This window comes from Carlito syrichta, unplaced genomic scaffold, assembly GCF_000164805.1.
Source record: "Carlito syrichta isolate Samal-C Ts95f unplaced genomic scaffold, Tarsius_syrichta-2.0.1 Scaffold303785, whole genome shotgun sequence".
NCBI classification, from domain to species: Eukaryota; Metazoa; Chordata; class Mammalia; order Primates; family Tarsiidae; genus Carlito; species Carlito syrichta.
Window position 1 is genome coordinate 351,939 of NW_007247881.1, and position 17,068 is coordinate 369,006.

The window sequence follows — 17,068 nt, forward strand, 5'->3', positions numbered from 1 at the left end:
AATCTTTTTTAGGGTTATATGAGGTGAGATGTCAAAAACAAAGAAGGTGAGAATTAAACCAATAAAAGAGTTGAATGAAAATGTTATTATTAATATTCACTGTTACTTTACCTGCACAAGTTATATGACCTGAAATGCTCAAGTTATAAGCCAAATTAAAGAAAATCTATTTCTATACATCTTTACCAACAATAGCAACTATTATACAATTTAAGCATGGAAAACACAGCAGTTGCAATTTGAGAAACAGCCACTAGATGGTAGTGATTACAAATAAATCTATGTTTCATAAAGCAAACAAACTAGAGCTATACCCTACCAGGAAAAAAAAAAAAAATCAGAAAATTAAGGTAAAAAATATAAATTTACTCTTACAATATTGGCACAATCGTTTTAGAATAGGAAGCATAAAAAATATGAGTTGTGAAAATAAAAATATAATAAAAGATAATTTAATAATGTCATATAATTTACAAATATATAAATACAAAAAGATAATTTACTTTAAACCTAAATATATATTTATATTAGTTAATATACTATTACTGGCTAAGAATAAAGTCACCCAGCACTTACAACACTTAGATCAGTGAAATGGTTTCAAATCTAAAAAATGAAGATTCAAAAGAAGATAGTGGGGTTAAGTGAAGTTGGGAAATAAGAACTCTCTGAGCTGCATAGCTGGAATGTGTCAAATAACATGTTTTTATTCCTGAGAAAACAGGTATTCATATTAAAAATAATACATTTAGATCATTTTCTAATTAAGCCTAAAAGATATAACCATTAAAAAAAATTAATGTTTAAGCCAATCTTTTTGTAAACAAAATATGTGGGAAGTTGTTATTAACATAAAAGATGGCCAGTTGAACTAAAATTCAGAACCAAGGTTCAAGAGACTTATAATAATGCAAAGTAGTACTCATTTGAAACCAAAGAGTTCATTTCCTTTTCACTGTACCTAATATACCTAACTAGAAACTGTAACTAACACCAATTCAGGTTTAACTGCACATTAGCTGGTGGACAATTCTGAATATAATTTAATAAATATGGAAGAGAAAAACATAGCTGTGTGGCTCTCTTCTCTATTCCCCTCAACACCTCTGCTCTTTAGCAGGCGAAATAAAAGAAAGATAGGAAGCAAGAAATCATCCCAAAATGAAGGAAAATGTTATGTGAACTTCCAGACTCAAAAGTAACAACTCACAAAGAATGTATTTCTATGCTTTAAAGCTGAATGTGACACTTTACATAAGAAAACTATTTCTCAGTTTAATAATCAAAATAAACCCTATAATTAGCCCTTTGCACTCAGAGACACCTCATGGATCACCTACCAGCAACTCAAGGCACTTTTTTATGAAAAAGTGAAAAAATGAATCGCTTCCTATTAAATAGTGTAGCACTAGAACCAATTATTTTATTGCATGTAACAATATATGGCTTATAATGGAATGTTGGACATAGAGGAGATTATTCATGACAAAAAAATCAAGATTTTTATATCTTATATTTTTCTAACGTGTAGCAATGTGTGAAAGCCACTGACATGCATTGCAGGTTCACTGATATATGTTGTTCAATAGTAATTCATCCGACGTCTTCCCCATGGTGTTTTAATTTGAGCAGGTAAGTCTCTGTTTTCTTCCTCCCACATTCATAATATGTAACTTACTGTCCAGTCTGTTGTTGGAAGACGATGTTGAAGGACATTCTCTTTCTACATTAACACCAGTTAATTTTTTTTACATATGTCTCAATATATATTCCATCTTTATTTTTTCATGCAATTTGAATGGAAAACTTTAAGGAAACATACATTTTTGAAAAACTTTGAGCTGACATAAGTTTGTCCTGTACAATCACCAGCAGTCTCTTTATGTCCTCTAAGAGAGGACATCTGAGTGGTTTGCTAGATTTACGATATCCCCTGAGAGGGGACATGCGAGTGCAAAGAGTTAAAGTAAATTAAATCAGCATTCTGTCCAAGTGTGAAAGCCTGATCATGTAACCAGGTTGAGGACAGAAATTAACCATATCCTAGACTAATCAATTTACTTAAATGAATAACTGGATTTCTACCACTGGCTTTAGTGATTTTAAAAGTTTATTGAGCTTCCTAATTTTATTTAATGAATTTAATATGCAATCCCTGTGTTAGGAATAGAAATAATGAAGTGTATAATAGTCTTCCCACAAGAAGCTTAAATCTACTTTATAAGTTAAATATTAAATTAAGAATTTCTGTCTCAAGTGACATTGTTCCAGTTGCCCCAAATTTTCCAATCCTGCTTCTGGTTTAAGGATATGCAAATGGAAGTTCTCTGTCCAAAAAGTAGAATTTACTGTTTTGTTCTATGTTCTCCTACAGCACTAAATGAACATCAGTATTGCAGCATTTCTCTTACAAAATCTCTATTAGCTTAAGTATGCTTATATGCACATATGCATATATACAGTCAGCATCTAGCATAATGATTGTGATGCTTAATTATCCAGTAAGACCTTAAGTTCTAGGATTTGTATTATAACATATCACAATATTCATTAGCTCAGTATCAGAACAATTTACATCTTAAACAAGGTGGACACAAACTAACAATATTAACTTTTCTTTACTAGCTATTTTAATACACACAGCCAATATATGCCAAAAAAATTTAGAAAGATCACTTACTGAAAAAGGCAAGCATGAAAATCCCATCATTACCCACTCTGAGCTGGTCTGCATCACTGAAGTCATCTCTTGGTGGACACTCTTCTTCCTGAATCTGCAAAACATATAATATTAGAATAGCTGACTAAAATAGTTACAACTTTATTGCCTTAAATGTAAGAATAAGAACATTAATAAGATATAATGTTCTCAGTTTCTTGTATAGATAAAATGAGATAATGAGTTCAATGTCTGGCACAGAGCAAGTAATCAATAAACATTAGCAAATATTACTTTTTCATAGGCATTCTTGAAATGAGTAACTTTAAAGATAAACACAGAAAAGATAAAGATGAGTAACAATCAAACTTATGAAAATGGCATCTAAAACATAAATTTGACACTGCTATATTAGTATCACACAGGGATACAGGAATTTTCATAATCAGTGGTGGAATGTAAATTGGTACAAACTCTATGGTTGGCAATTTGACAATACTTATCAAAAATAAAAATGTATATACCCTTTGATCCAGGAATTCCAGTTCTTATAATATATTGTAGAGATAGACATGTATTCCCACTTATAAGAAATGACGTATTAAAGATAACTCATGACAGCAATGCTAACAAGAGCAAAAGATTAGAAACAATCTAAATGCTGATCAATAGTGGACTATGTTACAAGATAATTCTCCATGGGTCTACCATGTTTCTACATGGCTTCCAGGCAGCGTCACTGGCTGCCTTTTTTCTGGGTTTTTATACAGAGGAGAGCGTTGGAAGAGAGACAATTTGTCTCCCTTCAGAGTAGAGGTAGGAGCATTCTTATTGACCATTAGAAAAGATGTGGGTTCCCTAAGCTCAGGGTTTCTATCCCATAACACAACCCCCTCGCAGGTGGAGGTTATCACTTAGCCCTCTTTGAGTTGTCTTGTGGGAACTGGGGCTCAGAAAACTGGCATAGAAAATGCTCATATGCTGGTTACTGCTATTGCTGCAAATAATAAGTCTTCTCTGAGCCATCAGTCTCAAATTTTCTGCCAGCATCCATGAAATTGTGACAACCTAATCAGTTAGCTTGCAAGTCGGGTAAAGCCTTAGACTGTTGACAGTTCTTGAACGACTGGTAAGATAAATTATTTCCTATCTATTCAATGAAATTAAAAAAGAAGTGTAAAAATTTTAAGTAAAAAAAAATAAATTATTGATAGTCTTAATGCTCTGATCATCTCCAAAATGTATAAAGTGAAAATCGTTTGTATAGTACAGTACCTTTTGTGTACATAAATAATATGCTAAGATATTCATGTATTTGCTTATAAGTGTAAAGAATCTCCTTGAAAGTATATACAAAACCTTTTATCACTGATTGCTTCCAATACTCAACAAATATTAATGGAATACCCATTCTACACAAGACTTTGCTTCCTGGTCCTTGGGATGCATTGGTGTACACAAAACAAAGATGCTTACCCTTTTGAAGACCATATTCCAGCCAGCTAGGGAAGTCAGACAACAACCAAAGACTAACAAATACATTATTTATAAAATTACCAAAAGATGTAAATGCTATGCCAAAAAAAAAAAAAGAAAAGAAAGTTTAAGAATGCTATAGGGTTAAAGGTTACAGTTTTAAATATGGTGGTGAGATAAAAGCCTCACTGAGTTGATACTTGACCAAAGATTTATGGAAGAAGTAAGAGAGTTAGCTATGGAGGTATCTCACAGACAAGTGTTCCAGGCAGAAGAATAAGCCAGAGCTAAGTTCCCAAGATAGGATCACATATGGCACGTGAGAGTAATAGTAATTGCAATATTAAACTCTTTCTCCATTGTAATGGCTGCATCAGTTTTGGTTTGTCTGGGCAGTGGACATAAGAACCCAGTTCATCTGTAACCCCAGGTCAGCATGAAAGAGCTCACTCATTAACTTAATTCATCGTCATTTACCAAACAACATATATGTGCCAGATAATAACTAGTTTCTAGGAATTAGTTATTGCAAGTAAATGCAAAGTCTCTGTCCTGGAGTTGTTCACAATTTATCAAGTGCTAATTCTAATGTCAAAAGACAAGTTATTAAAAACAATTTAAAACAAGTTACCAAAAAATGAACTCCACTCACTATAAGATTATAGGATGAGCCTACCTGATGAAGAAGAAATGTTCTACAAGTTTTATAAAGATTTAGAATTCAAGTATTTTTCATAGAAATATTAAAATAAGTAGTTCATTTCCATAAATCTATTTAACCATTCTCCTATATTACATGCAACTCTACACATTAGAAATAGGAAACAGTAGAAAACAGTACTGTTTCCAAATCTCTCGACTGCCTATATCCCCCAATAAGAGTTGATTTAAGAAATAAGCTTGCAGCTGACTCATTTACAACTGAATGTACTCAAATGCTAATCAGACCAGGGTATTTTTTTTTCAATTTTTCAATTTTTGTAATTGACAAATAAAAACCACATATACTTATGGTGTATAACATAGTGTTTTGAAATATGAGAGGGAATAAAAAATCCCAGAATTATCTTTTGCAAGCGGGCCTCTTGAAGTACAGGCTTCCTCCACTAGTTAAGTATTCTAGGAACCCATCGGCATCACCATACCAGCGAACGTTGTTGTGAGAGGCTGTATTCAATTTCAGTGATTTTTTTTTTGGGAGATTCTTGCAACGTGTTTGCTCATTTGTGTGGCCCACACCACACTGAGTGTTCAGTTTTTGCCTAAAGTGGCATGACCCCCATGCCCCACCCCCCTATTCACCCAACCTTGCCCCAAGTGACTTTTTTTTGTTTCTCCAGATGACAAAAAAGTCTCAAAGGGAAATGTTTTGCCAATGTGGAAGAGGTGAAAAAAATGGCAAAAGGACTAAAAGACATCAAAACTGACAAGTTCGAAAACTGTTTTGAGCAGTGGAAAAAGCATCTTGATAGGTGTATTGCATCAAATGGAGCATATTTGAAGGTGACTGAAGTTTAAATGTGTAAGAATAAATACACAATTTTTTATAAATAGATTCCAGTTTTTTGAGCATTCCCCTGAATGTATACACTGTGGAGTGGCTAAATCAAGTTAATTAGCATATGCATTACCTAACATACCATTTTTTGTAGTGAGAACACTTAAAATCTACTCTCTTAAGAATTTTCAAGTATAGAGCAGTTTTTAGCTGAATCAGGTATGGAGACACACACAAACACTCATACTTAGCAGAAAGAAGATGCTGGAGCACGAGGCTGGAAAGTACTGAGTTGAGAAGCACTGATACATTCAAAAAATGATTTACAAGGACCAGCCTTTTGTGTACAATACGACTTTCCTTTCTATGAAGCTTTCCACAATGCCCACACACTGGGGATATAATGATATCAGAAGCAGGTGAAAACAGAGAACTTTTATTTATGGGCATGCTTCAATTCCAGCTGGTGATCACATTTGCTTTCTAAAACAAGGCACTGGGTATGATAACAGGGAAGAATGGAATCGTAACACTTTAGAATTTTCTCTCCAAAAGAGGTAAAATCACCTTTATGCTTTTCTTTAATCACAAATAGCAAGATTCAATGCTTTCCACTTTGCCTTTAGAGTTCCATCCTACTGTATGGGAATTAGGGCAGTGAAGGACACGAGGTTCATAACCCTCTTGAAGGATCTTTGCTATTGCCAAGGTCCCTATGATGACATTGGAGAAAAGGAGTAACTGTCAAGTTACTTCACTGAGAGATGTGAATTTACAAACACAGGGATTCTAAGCAACCTAGAGTTGGTTTTTGACAGAAACCCCGTATTTTTTAAACCTATCCTCCTTCTCTATGCTGCTTCCCTCACAGCATCAAAAGACAGCCAATCTGCATGCCACTGTCTTCAGACTTCCTTTTCCCCTCTGAGAGGGAAAAGGCATAAAAAAATAAATCTGGGGTTTACTGGCTTAATCTATCATAAATGTGTCCAGTGCTATTTATGTTAATGTTTAACCCTGTGTGTGGTGAACAGAGGAGTGGAGCAGGTATGGAAAGGGTTGTTGCTGATAAAAGAAACACATCCAGGACACACACTCATGTCTCAGAGGATCTACTCACTGGGCTCTGATCTCACAGCAGCAGGAGGAAAATGCCAAACATGAAAAGCCATCTCTTTTCCTTGGCACCTCACCTAATTCTAGCTTTCCTGGATCAAGTGATTTTTGGGATGTCTTTTTCCTGAACACAATGGGATGAATCCAGGGATCTGAAATGACAGCTCTGAAGTCTGAAGCAAGAAAAAAGGGCAACAAATTCTAGTCCTCCTTGCAGCCACACTAGAATGAAAACAATTTTTGCCTCTTACTTGTCTGCAGAATAGCATGTGAGTATCTTATCAACTATCCATTACTGAGACAGCCATTCCTTTTACCATAACAAAGAATAAGGTGTATGCATTTTGTTGGCTTTCTCTATTACTAAGACAGGAAGATGAAGGAAAAAGGCAGGTGGCATCCTTGACCATCACTCAAAAATTTTAGAGTGGGATATATTAAAAGAAAACAAAAGCCGGGCTCAGTGGCTCAGCCTGTAATCTCGCACCTTTGGGAGGCTGAGGTGAGTGGATTTTCCTGAGCCCGCGGGTTCGAGACCTGCTTGGGCAGCGAGACCTCACCTCTACAATAAATCAAAAAATCAGCCGGGCGTGGTAGCGCATGCCTGTAATTATGGCTACTCGGAAGGCTGAGGCAGAAGGATCACCGGAGCCCAGCAGGTCAAGGCTGCGGGGGCCGGGAGCGGCCACTGCACTCCAGTCTGGGTGACCGAGTGAGACTCCAACTCAAAAAAAGAAAAAAAAGAAAAAAGGAAAAAAAAAAAGAAAACAAAAGTTAAATTTTGTGCTTTTTTGGCTACCTTGAGTAATTTTATGGAGTCACTAAACTGACTATGCTAATATATAAAACATGAATAGAAAAAAAAAGATGACTCACAATTACAGTAATAGACCACAGAAAACAAACTATGTAAGGAGAAAAATAAGTACACAGTGGACTTGAGGTCCAGGTGATGGAAGAACTGTCAGGCAGTGGCAACCACAGTGTATTAGAAGGATGGGAGGTAGAGGTTAGCATGTGAGGTGCTGAAATAAAAACTCAGAAGTGACAAAAATTTTGATAAGCGTAAGGTCTAGGATGATCATAAGCAGAGATGGATTAGAAGGGAAGAGCAACAGAAATGAGGAGAACAAGGAATGCAGAAAAGGTGAACTTATATTGTCAATTTCCCAAAACTGAGGACACACATAAGCAATAGTAGAAAAATTACAGTTGACCCTTGAAGAATACAGTTTTTAAGAATGGCAAGTCCTGTGCAGGAGAAAATTTGCATACAACTTTTAATTACCTCAAAACCTAACTACCAGTTGACGCAGTAGCTCATGTTTGTAATACCAGACCTTTGGTAGGTTAAGGTGAGAGGATTGCTTGAGCCCAGGAGTTCAAGACCAGCCTGGGTAACATAGTGAGACCTCAAGCCAAGATTGTGCCACTATACTCTAGCCTGGGCGACAGAGTGACTCCAACTCAAAAGAAGAAAAACTTAACTGCTAATAAAATATTGTTAGCTGGAAATCTTATTGATAACATTGTCAATTAACACATAAATTGACTAGTATCTACATATATTTTATGCATTCATGGCATGTCTAATTTTTTTAAAATTTTGTTGATATTTCTAGCCTATAGAGTTTATCTGCAATTTTTTTCAAATTATTGCACATCTCAAAAAAATTTTCCAATATATTTATTGAAAACAATCTGCATATAAGTGGACTCATGCAGTAAAACCCATGTTATTCAATGATCAAGTATGCTTAAAAAAACTACCTACACAAAGAACTATTTCTGATATTACTAAATGAACCTATCAATGAACAAAAATAACTGTATCAAAAGAAATGATAAAGCATTCTTACTCTTTGAGATGTTTCTGCTGCTGCAGCTGCCATGGCAGCAGCTTTGGCCTTCTCAGCTTCATCGTATGTAGGAAGAGAGGTAGCAACACTGTAGGGAGGTGGCACGGGATAATACTCATTGTAAACTTCTGTATCTGAAGAAAGAAGTTTTAAAAGAACAATTCATAAAAACTACTTAATACCATTTGAACAGCCATAACCCTAACTAAGTAATTTACAATAGGCCACTAAAGTCTACTATTGCTATTATAGTCCAATGCTATAAGCTAGGTAACATACAACTTACTATTACAATCATATCTTATTTTAGTTCAAATGTATTATAAAAAGAAAGAATGGTTAAATACCATCTAAAGGCTAATACATTAAACAAGAACTTTAAGAATGAGATTTTGTAAAGAAGTGCCAGACATAAAAGGTAAGAATCTCACAATATATGGGCATCCTCTTGATGCCCATTAATATGCACAAAGAACTTTGTTTACTTGCCGATTATCTCACAACCAAAAAAAATTAAAAAAAAAATACCAGAAATATGATCCTACCACTTTGGGAGGCCAAGCGGGAGAACTGCTTGAGCCCAGGAATTAGAGACCAGCCTGAGTAACACAGCAAGACCTAACCTCTACAAAAGTAAAAAAAAAACTGGGTATGGTGTCATGAGCCTGTAGTCGCAGCTACTCAGGAGGCTGAGGCAAAAAGATCGCTTGAGCCCAAGAGAGGCTGCAGTAAGCCATGAGAGTGCCACCGCACCCTAGTCTGGACAACAGAGTGAGTCCCTGACTCAAAAAAAAAAAAAAAAAATCATAACAAGCATTTATAAAGTACTAACCATTTCATATACCACTTCTATATACATTAATCTTAGCAACTCTGAGGTTTAGAAAAGTTAAGTAATTTGTCTGATACCAAACAACCATTAAGTGGTAGAACCAGGGAGTTCCAGGCACCAAACACTTTGCTCTGATAACACATAGGTGTAATTTTTCCACACAAGTTGATTTTGGCAACTGCCTTAATCTATTAAGGAAATTCAGTATTCTCTTTGCTAAAAAGATTGATAAATGTTTACTTTCTTCACTCTTGTCCCTTTCTCCTCCTATTTTCCCCTTTTCTACCTAGTTCTTTATATTTTTCATTTTATGAAATATTTTTATTTGGGGTCTCAAATCTATCACTCAGGCTAGAGTGCAGTGGTACTGTCATGGCTCACCACAGCCTCAACCTCCTGGTCTCAGGCGATCCCTCTGCCCAGCTTCCCAAGTAGCTAGAACTACAGGTGTGTGCCACCATACCTGGATAATTTAAGAAGTACTTCTAATTACTTCTAATTTTAAAACTATTTTAAAAACACAGTCTCCAGAAATATATTACAATAATAAGTACAGACTGCTTATCTTAAAAATAAACTTCATCACTTATTTCCAACATAAGCAGAATAAGTAAAATGATAAGCTCAATCAACTGATTAGATTTACGCTGGAATCACCAACATGGGGAAAAAAAGGTAGATTCTAAAAGACATCACATTTGTAATTTCTTGTATAACTACTGTATTTTTATATAGACATATCTGACTTTATTATGCTTTGCTTTACTGTACTCTGCAGACACTGTGTTGTTGTTATTTTTTTAAAACAAATTGAAGGGTTATGGTAATTCTGCATCAAACAAGTCTACTGGCACCATGAACCAAGCCCACAGAAGACAAATTAATTGACAGAATGTTGTGTGTGTTCTGACTGCTCCACCAATCAGCTGTTTCCTCATCTTGTTCTCTCTCCTGAGGCGTCCTTACTCTCTGAGACATAGCAATAATGACATTAGGCCAATTAATAACCTTGCAGTGGCCTCTAAGTGTCTGAGTGAAATAAAGAGTCACATGTCTGTCACTTTAAATTCAAAACCTAGAAATGATTATTACACTTAGTGAAGAGGGCAGGTCAAAAGTTGAGATACACCAAAAGGCCTTTTGTGCCAGTTAGACAAATTGAGAATGCAAAGGAAAGGCTCTTGAAGGAAATTAAAGGTGCTATCCCAGTGCTCACAGGAACAATATTATAAGAAAGAAAAGCAACCTTATTGCGAATATGGAGAAAGTGTGAGTGGTCTGGAGAGAGGATCAAACCAGCCATGACATTCCCTTAAGCCAAAGCCTAATCTAGAGCAAGGTTCTAACGCTCTTCAAATCTGTGAAGACTGACAGAGGTGAAGTAACTGCAGAAGAAAAGCTGGAAGCTAGGAGAGGTTGGTTCATGAAGTTTAAGAAAAGAAGCTACCTATTTAACATAAAAATATAAGGTAAAACAACAGATGCTGATGTAGATGCTACAGCAAGTTACACGGAACATCTAGCTAAGACTCCTGATGAAGGTAACTACACTAAGCAACAAAAGAAATAGCCTTCCAGGACTCTGACAGCTAGAGAAGAGTCAATGCCCAGTTTTAAATCTTCAGAAGACAGGCTGACTCTCTTCTTAGGAGTGAATACTTTAATAACTTTAAGTTGAAGCCAATGCTTATTTACCATTCCAAAAACCATAGAGCCCTTAAGAATTATGTTACCTATACTCTGCCTGTGCTCTAGAAATGGAACAAAAAGCCTGCATGACAGCACATCTGTTTACAGCATGTTTACTGAATATTTTAAGCCCACTGTTGAGAAGTCAGACAAAAAAGATTCCTTTCAACATACTGTCAATATACTCATTGACAACGCACCTGGTCACTTGAATTATGCCAGATGTGTACAAGGAGATTAATACTGTTTTCATGCCTGCTAACACAGCATCCATTCTGCAGCCCATGGATCAAGGGGTCATTTCTACTTTCAAGTCTTATTATTTAAGAAATACATTTCATAATGTAATTGTTGTCATAGACAGTGATTTTTCTGATGGATCTAGGTAAATTAAATTAAAACCCTTCTGGAAAGAATTTGCGATTCAAGATGCCATTAGGAATATCCATGATTCATGGGAGAGGGTCAAAATATCAATAAGAACAGGAGTTTGAAAGAAGTTGATTCCAACCCTTATGGATGACTTGGAGGAGGTTCAAGACTTCTGTGGAGGAAGTAAGTGCAGATGTGGTGGAAATAACAAGAGAAGCAGAATTAGAAATGGGGCCAGAAGACATAACTGAATTGTTGCAATCTCATGATCAAACTTGAATAGATGAAGAGTTACTTCTTATATACAAGCAAAGAAAGTGGTTTCTTCAGATAGAATCTACTTCTGGGTGAAAACAGTGAAATGATACTATTGAAATGATAACAAAGGATTTAGAAGATAATATACATTTAATTGATAAAGCAGCAGAGTCAGAAAGGACTGACTCCAGTTTTGAAAGTTCCATTGTAGGTAAAATGCTATCAAACAGCATCACATACTAGGGAAACTTTTCGCGAAAGGAAGAGTCAACTGAGGGGCAAACCACACTGTTGTCTTATTTTAAGAAACTGCCACAATTACAGCTGGGTGTGGTAGCTCATACCTATAATCCCACCTACTCAAGAGCCTTAGGTGGAAGAATTGTTTGCAGCCAGGCATCTGAGGTTGTAATGAGCTATGATCGTAGCGCTGCGCTCCAGCCTGAGCAACAGAGACTCCATTTCAAAAGAAAGGAAAGAAAAGAAGAAAGAGAAGACAGAGAGAGAGAGAGCGAGAGAGAGAGAAGGTGGGGAGGGAGAGAGGGAGGGAAGAAGGTAGCTAGGTGTGGGGGAAGAAAGAAAGAAAGAGAAAAAAGACAGAGAAAGAGACAGATAAACAGAAAGACAGGAAGAAAGAAGGAAAGTAAGAGAGACAAGACAGGAAAGAACTGCCACAGCCACCCTCCCCTTCAGCAACCACCACCCTAATCATTCAGCAGCCATCAACATCAAGGCAAGACCCTTTACCAGCAAAAAATGACAACCCACTCAAGCCTCAGATGATTGTTAGCAATTTTCAGCAATAAAGTTTTAAATTTTGACATGTGCATTTTTTTAAAAAAATGCTATTGCACACTTAATAGACTACAGTATAGTATAAACATAACTTTCATATGCTTTGAAAAACAAAAAAAACATATGACTCGCTTTATTGCATTATTTGCTTTATTACAGTAGTCTGAAGCTCACGATATTTGAGGTATGCCTATATTTTTTACATTTGTTCAGAATTTTCTCTATCAGAATTTCCTATACTTCCAACATGAAAATACATTTACTCTAGCAATACTTCTCTTATTGTATTTATGTATACATACAGGTTTTAGAACAATGTTTTTTGTTTTTTTGAGTTGGAGTCTCACTCTGTCACCCAGACTGGAGTGCAGTAGCCGCTTCCGGCCACCGCAGCCTCGACCTGCTGGGCTCCGGCGATCCTTCTACCTCAGCCTTCCAAGTAGCTGGAACTACAGGCGAGTGCTACCACATCTGGCTCATTTTGATTTATTGTAGAGATGAGGTCTTGTCAAGTTGCCCAGGCGGGTCTCGAACCCGCGGACTCAGGCAATCCACTCACCTCAGCCTCCCAAAGACGCGGGATTACAGGCTGAGCCACCGAGCCCAGCTAAAACAATGTTTTTAATGCTACCAAAAAGAGCTAAGAATCTGAAGTTATTTTTAATTTAAAGACCGTAAGTGGTACTAGCAGTATAATACTGAATGTTATTGACAAGAAGAAACAGAGTCAAATTCTTCGAAAAGATTTATTATCCAGATGTAAAAACACCATAGCTATCACTTCTAGACCTTTTGGTTAAGATCATGTGTAAAAACACCATTTGTGGTAAGTAAATAGATTTCTTTAGTTCTGAGACTAGAGTAGAAACAAAAACTAAGTGAAAACAATGGATATGAATTTTAAGGCAATACCATTAAATTAGTAAATTTAAAAAACTGAAACAATGACATACTTTATCAAAGAGATGTGATCTTTTATGTTAACAAGTATGTATATTTTTGAAAAGCTTTAACATTCAAGATAGAAAAACAAAAATCCCCACCAATTACAGATCAAGTGGGGAGACACACTAAATATCTGGAGCTTTAATTTTTACTTTTACTTATTTTTCTTCTACCCTTTTTAAAAGGCAGTGGTTCTTAACCAGAGGATTTAAAGTCTGGAATCTCATGTTCCAAATCCTCTTCTTAGGAGTTGTGTGACCTCAAGCAAATCACTTAAGTACCATGAAGCTCCACTTTCTCATCTATAAAACTAACCCAGCAGGGTTATTAATTGCAATTATGGAATGAAATAGAAGAGTATTCAAGGGGACTCTGCAAACTATGAAGCATTATACAAATGTCATGTATTATTATTGATGCTGCTCAAATCTATAAAAACAAGCCAAAAAATGACCTAACAGAAATTCAATCTCCGGAGAAAACTAGCATAGCCTATGCTTAACATACAGTCCCGTGTCACTTACCGACAGGCATATGCTCTGAGAAATGTGTTAGGTAATTCAGTCACTGTCCACACATATAGAGTACTTACACAAACCTAGATGGCATAACCTACCACACACCTATATTTCCTTGGCTACCAATTTGTACAGAATGTGTACTGAATACTCTTGGCAACTGCAACACAATAGTGCTTGTGTCATATAAATATATGTAAACATAAAACGGGTCAAGTAAAAATACAGTGTAAAATATAAAAAATGGGTCAGGTGTCTGTAATCCCAGCACTTTGGGAGGCTAAGGTGGGAAAATTGCTTGAATCCAAGTTCAAGACCAGCCTAGGCAACAGAGCGAGACATTTCTACAAAAATTTAAAAATAAGCCAGGTGTGGTAGTGTGTCTGTAGTACCAGCTACTTGAGAGGCAGAAAGATTGCCTGCGATGAACTGCGATCATGCCACTACACTCTAGCCTGCGTAATAGAGTAGGACCTTGACTAAAAAAAAAAAAAATTTTTTTAAATGTGTATGTGTGTGTTTATGAGTGTATATTTACATGTAGCACCAAAAAAGTATACACATTTTAAGAGATATTATCTATGTATTACTTTTCAAAATTGAATTGAATTATGGTAGCAATGTGTAGTATGATGTTCACTCAAAAGATGGTTAATCAAATGAATGCTAGTGTCACCATGTGAGAGGGAGAAGAGTCAAAGAAAATGGCAACACAGTTGTCGCTCGAGGAGTTCAAGACCATTTTAAAATGGCATTTGAAATTCGAGAACATTGAGGAAGTACAACAATGGAGACGTGAGTATGCAACAGAACTTACAACAGGCCCTACAATAGCATGCATTCCTGATAAGTCTAAGACACATGGTACTGTGTGTGATGTGTACAAGGGAAGATTCGAGAGGCCTCATACAGCAACATAGTTCACTATATTCAAAGCATCTGGATGTTGATGATAACCACTTTGAGCACCTCTTGTAATTGCAAAAGTCAAATGCGACTTGTATTCATCTTTTGTTATTGGTATATATTAAGTATTAAAATTTTAATAGTTTTTTCCTTTCTTAAAATGTGTATACTTTTTTGATTATATATATATATATATAATATACACACACACATATATATAAAATGGTACTCTTGTATAGAGCAATTACGATGAAGGACAGAAGTTGCTGTGAGTCTGTGAGTAAGTGATGAGGGAATGTCAATAATAAATTAACCTTAGCTTACTGTAACTTTTTTACTTCATAAACTTTTTTGACTCATTAGTAAGAACACTTAGCTTAAAACATAAATACATTGTACAACAAACAAATTTTTTTCTTTATATCCTCATTGTATAAGTTTTTTTCTATTTTTAAATATACTTTTTAAATTTTTGTGGTCAAAAACTAAGACATACACATTAGACTAGGCCTATAGCAACAGAATCATCAATATTACTGTTTTCCACCTCCACATTTTGTTCCACTGGAAGGTTTTCAGGGACAATAATACTCATAAAGCTGTCATCTCCTGTGATAACAATGTCTTCTTCTAGGACACCTCCTGAAGGACGTGCCTGAGGTTGTTTTACAGTTCACTTTTCTTTTTTATAAGCAGAAGTATACTCTAAAATAACAATAAAAAGCACAGTATAGCCAAATGCGGTAGCTCATGCCTGTAATCCCAGCACTTTGGGAAGTCAAGAGGGGAGGGTCACTTCAGACCAGAAGTACAAGACCAGCCTGGACAACATACTGAGACCTCATCTCTACTAAATATAAAAAATTTTAACAAAAGCATAGTATAGCCAGATGTGGCAGCTCACGCCTGTAATCCTAGCACTTTGGGAGGCCGAGGCGGGAGGATAGCTTGAGACCAGGAGTTCGAGACTAGCCTGAGCAACCTAGCAAAACCTCATCTCTACAAAAAAATAAATAAATAAAAATAAATTAGCCAAGTCTGGTGGTGTGTGCCTGTAGTCCCAGCTACTTGTGAGGTTGAGGCAGCAGGATTGCTTGACCTCAGCAGGTCAGGACTGCAATGAACCAGGATCATGCCACTGCACTCCAGCCCAAGTGACAGAATGAGATGCTGAATCAACAACAACAACAAAAAATCAGCATAGTATAGTAAATATATAAATCAGTAATACAGTCATTTGTGACCAGTATCAAGTATTATATACTCTACATAATTATAGGTGCTAGACTTTTATACAACTGGCAGTACAGTAGGTTTGTTTACACCAGCATCACAAAAAAAATTGTGAGTAATATGACACTAGGATGGCTATCACTAGGTCATGGGGATTTTTCAGCTCCATTATAATCTTATGGAACCACCATTGTATATGCATTCCATCACTGACCAAGATGTCACTATGTAGTACATGAATGTCCATGCTTAAAGAAAATAAAAACAACCTAATACTTTACCATCCAGAGTAGGTAATTATTTTTAACATATCTTGGAATTTCCTTACATGGAAATGTTCATGCATTTTTAAATAGTGGGGATCATATCATATATTTCACTTTATATTCTACTTTTTAAATCTGCTATTACAAAGTAAGCATGTGATATCAGTAAGCACTCTTCAAAAAAACTGATTTTAATGGTTGTGCAATGTTTAAACATTTCAAAGTATATGAAATGATTCCCCTACTTCGAGCATTTGTTAGCTATTAAAATTCCTTTTGTTAGCTATTAAAATTACTTGCTGTCTTAGCTTCCTCCCTGCCTGTGCTCTTTTTAATCCATTATACCCTTGGATTCTGTAACACTCAAGAAACCAAAACAGCAAAAGTCACCAATGACCTTCTAATAGCCAAAATCATAGGACTCCAACTACAGTGATTATAGACTTTCTAGATGCACATGGGTTCAAGTCGTCTAGACCACTTAGAAGTTGTGTGACCATAAGCTGGGCTCGGTGGCTCAGCCTGTAATCCCGCGCCTTGGGAGGCTGAGTTGAGTGAATTGCCTGAGTCTGCGGGTTCGAGACCCACCTGGGTAACTTGGCGAGACCTCATCTCTACAATAAATCAATAAATTAGCCAGGCGTGG

The 17,068-nt window shown here is 36.0% G+C and overlaps 1 protein-coding gene across 3 annotated transcripts in view; it reads right to left on the reverse strand.

The window, feature by feature from the left end:
• NDFIP2 (Nedd4 family interacting protein 2) overlaps positions 1-17,068 on the reverse strand; it is a 76,413-nt gene that overhangs the window by 14,645 nt on the left and 44,700 nt on the right. For all 3 annotated transcript variants that reach the window (XM_021712959.1, XM_021712960.1, XM_008059185.1), the window contains exons 3-4: positions 8,609-8,742; positions 2,681-2,774 (exon numbers count right to left, since the gene is read on the reverse strand). In XM_021712959.1, the coding sequence (XP_021568634.1) occupies positions 2,681-2,774; positions 8,609-8,742 (228 nt within the window). The remainder of the gene's footprint in view (positions 1-2,680; positions 2,775-8,608; positions 8,743-17,068) is intronic.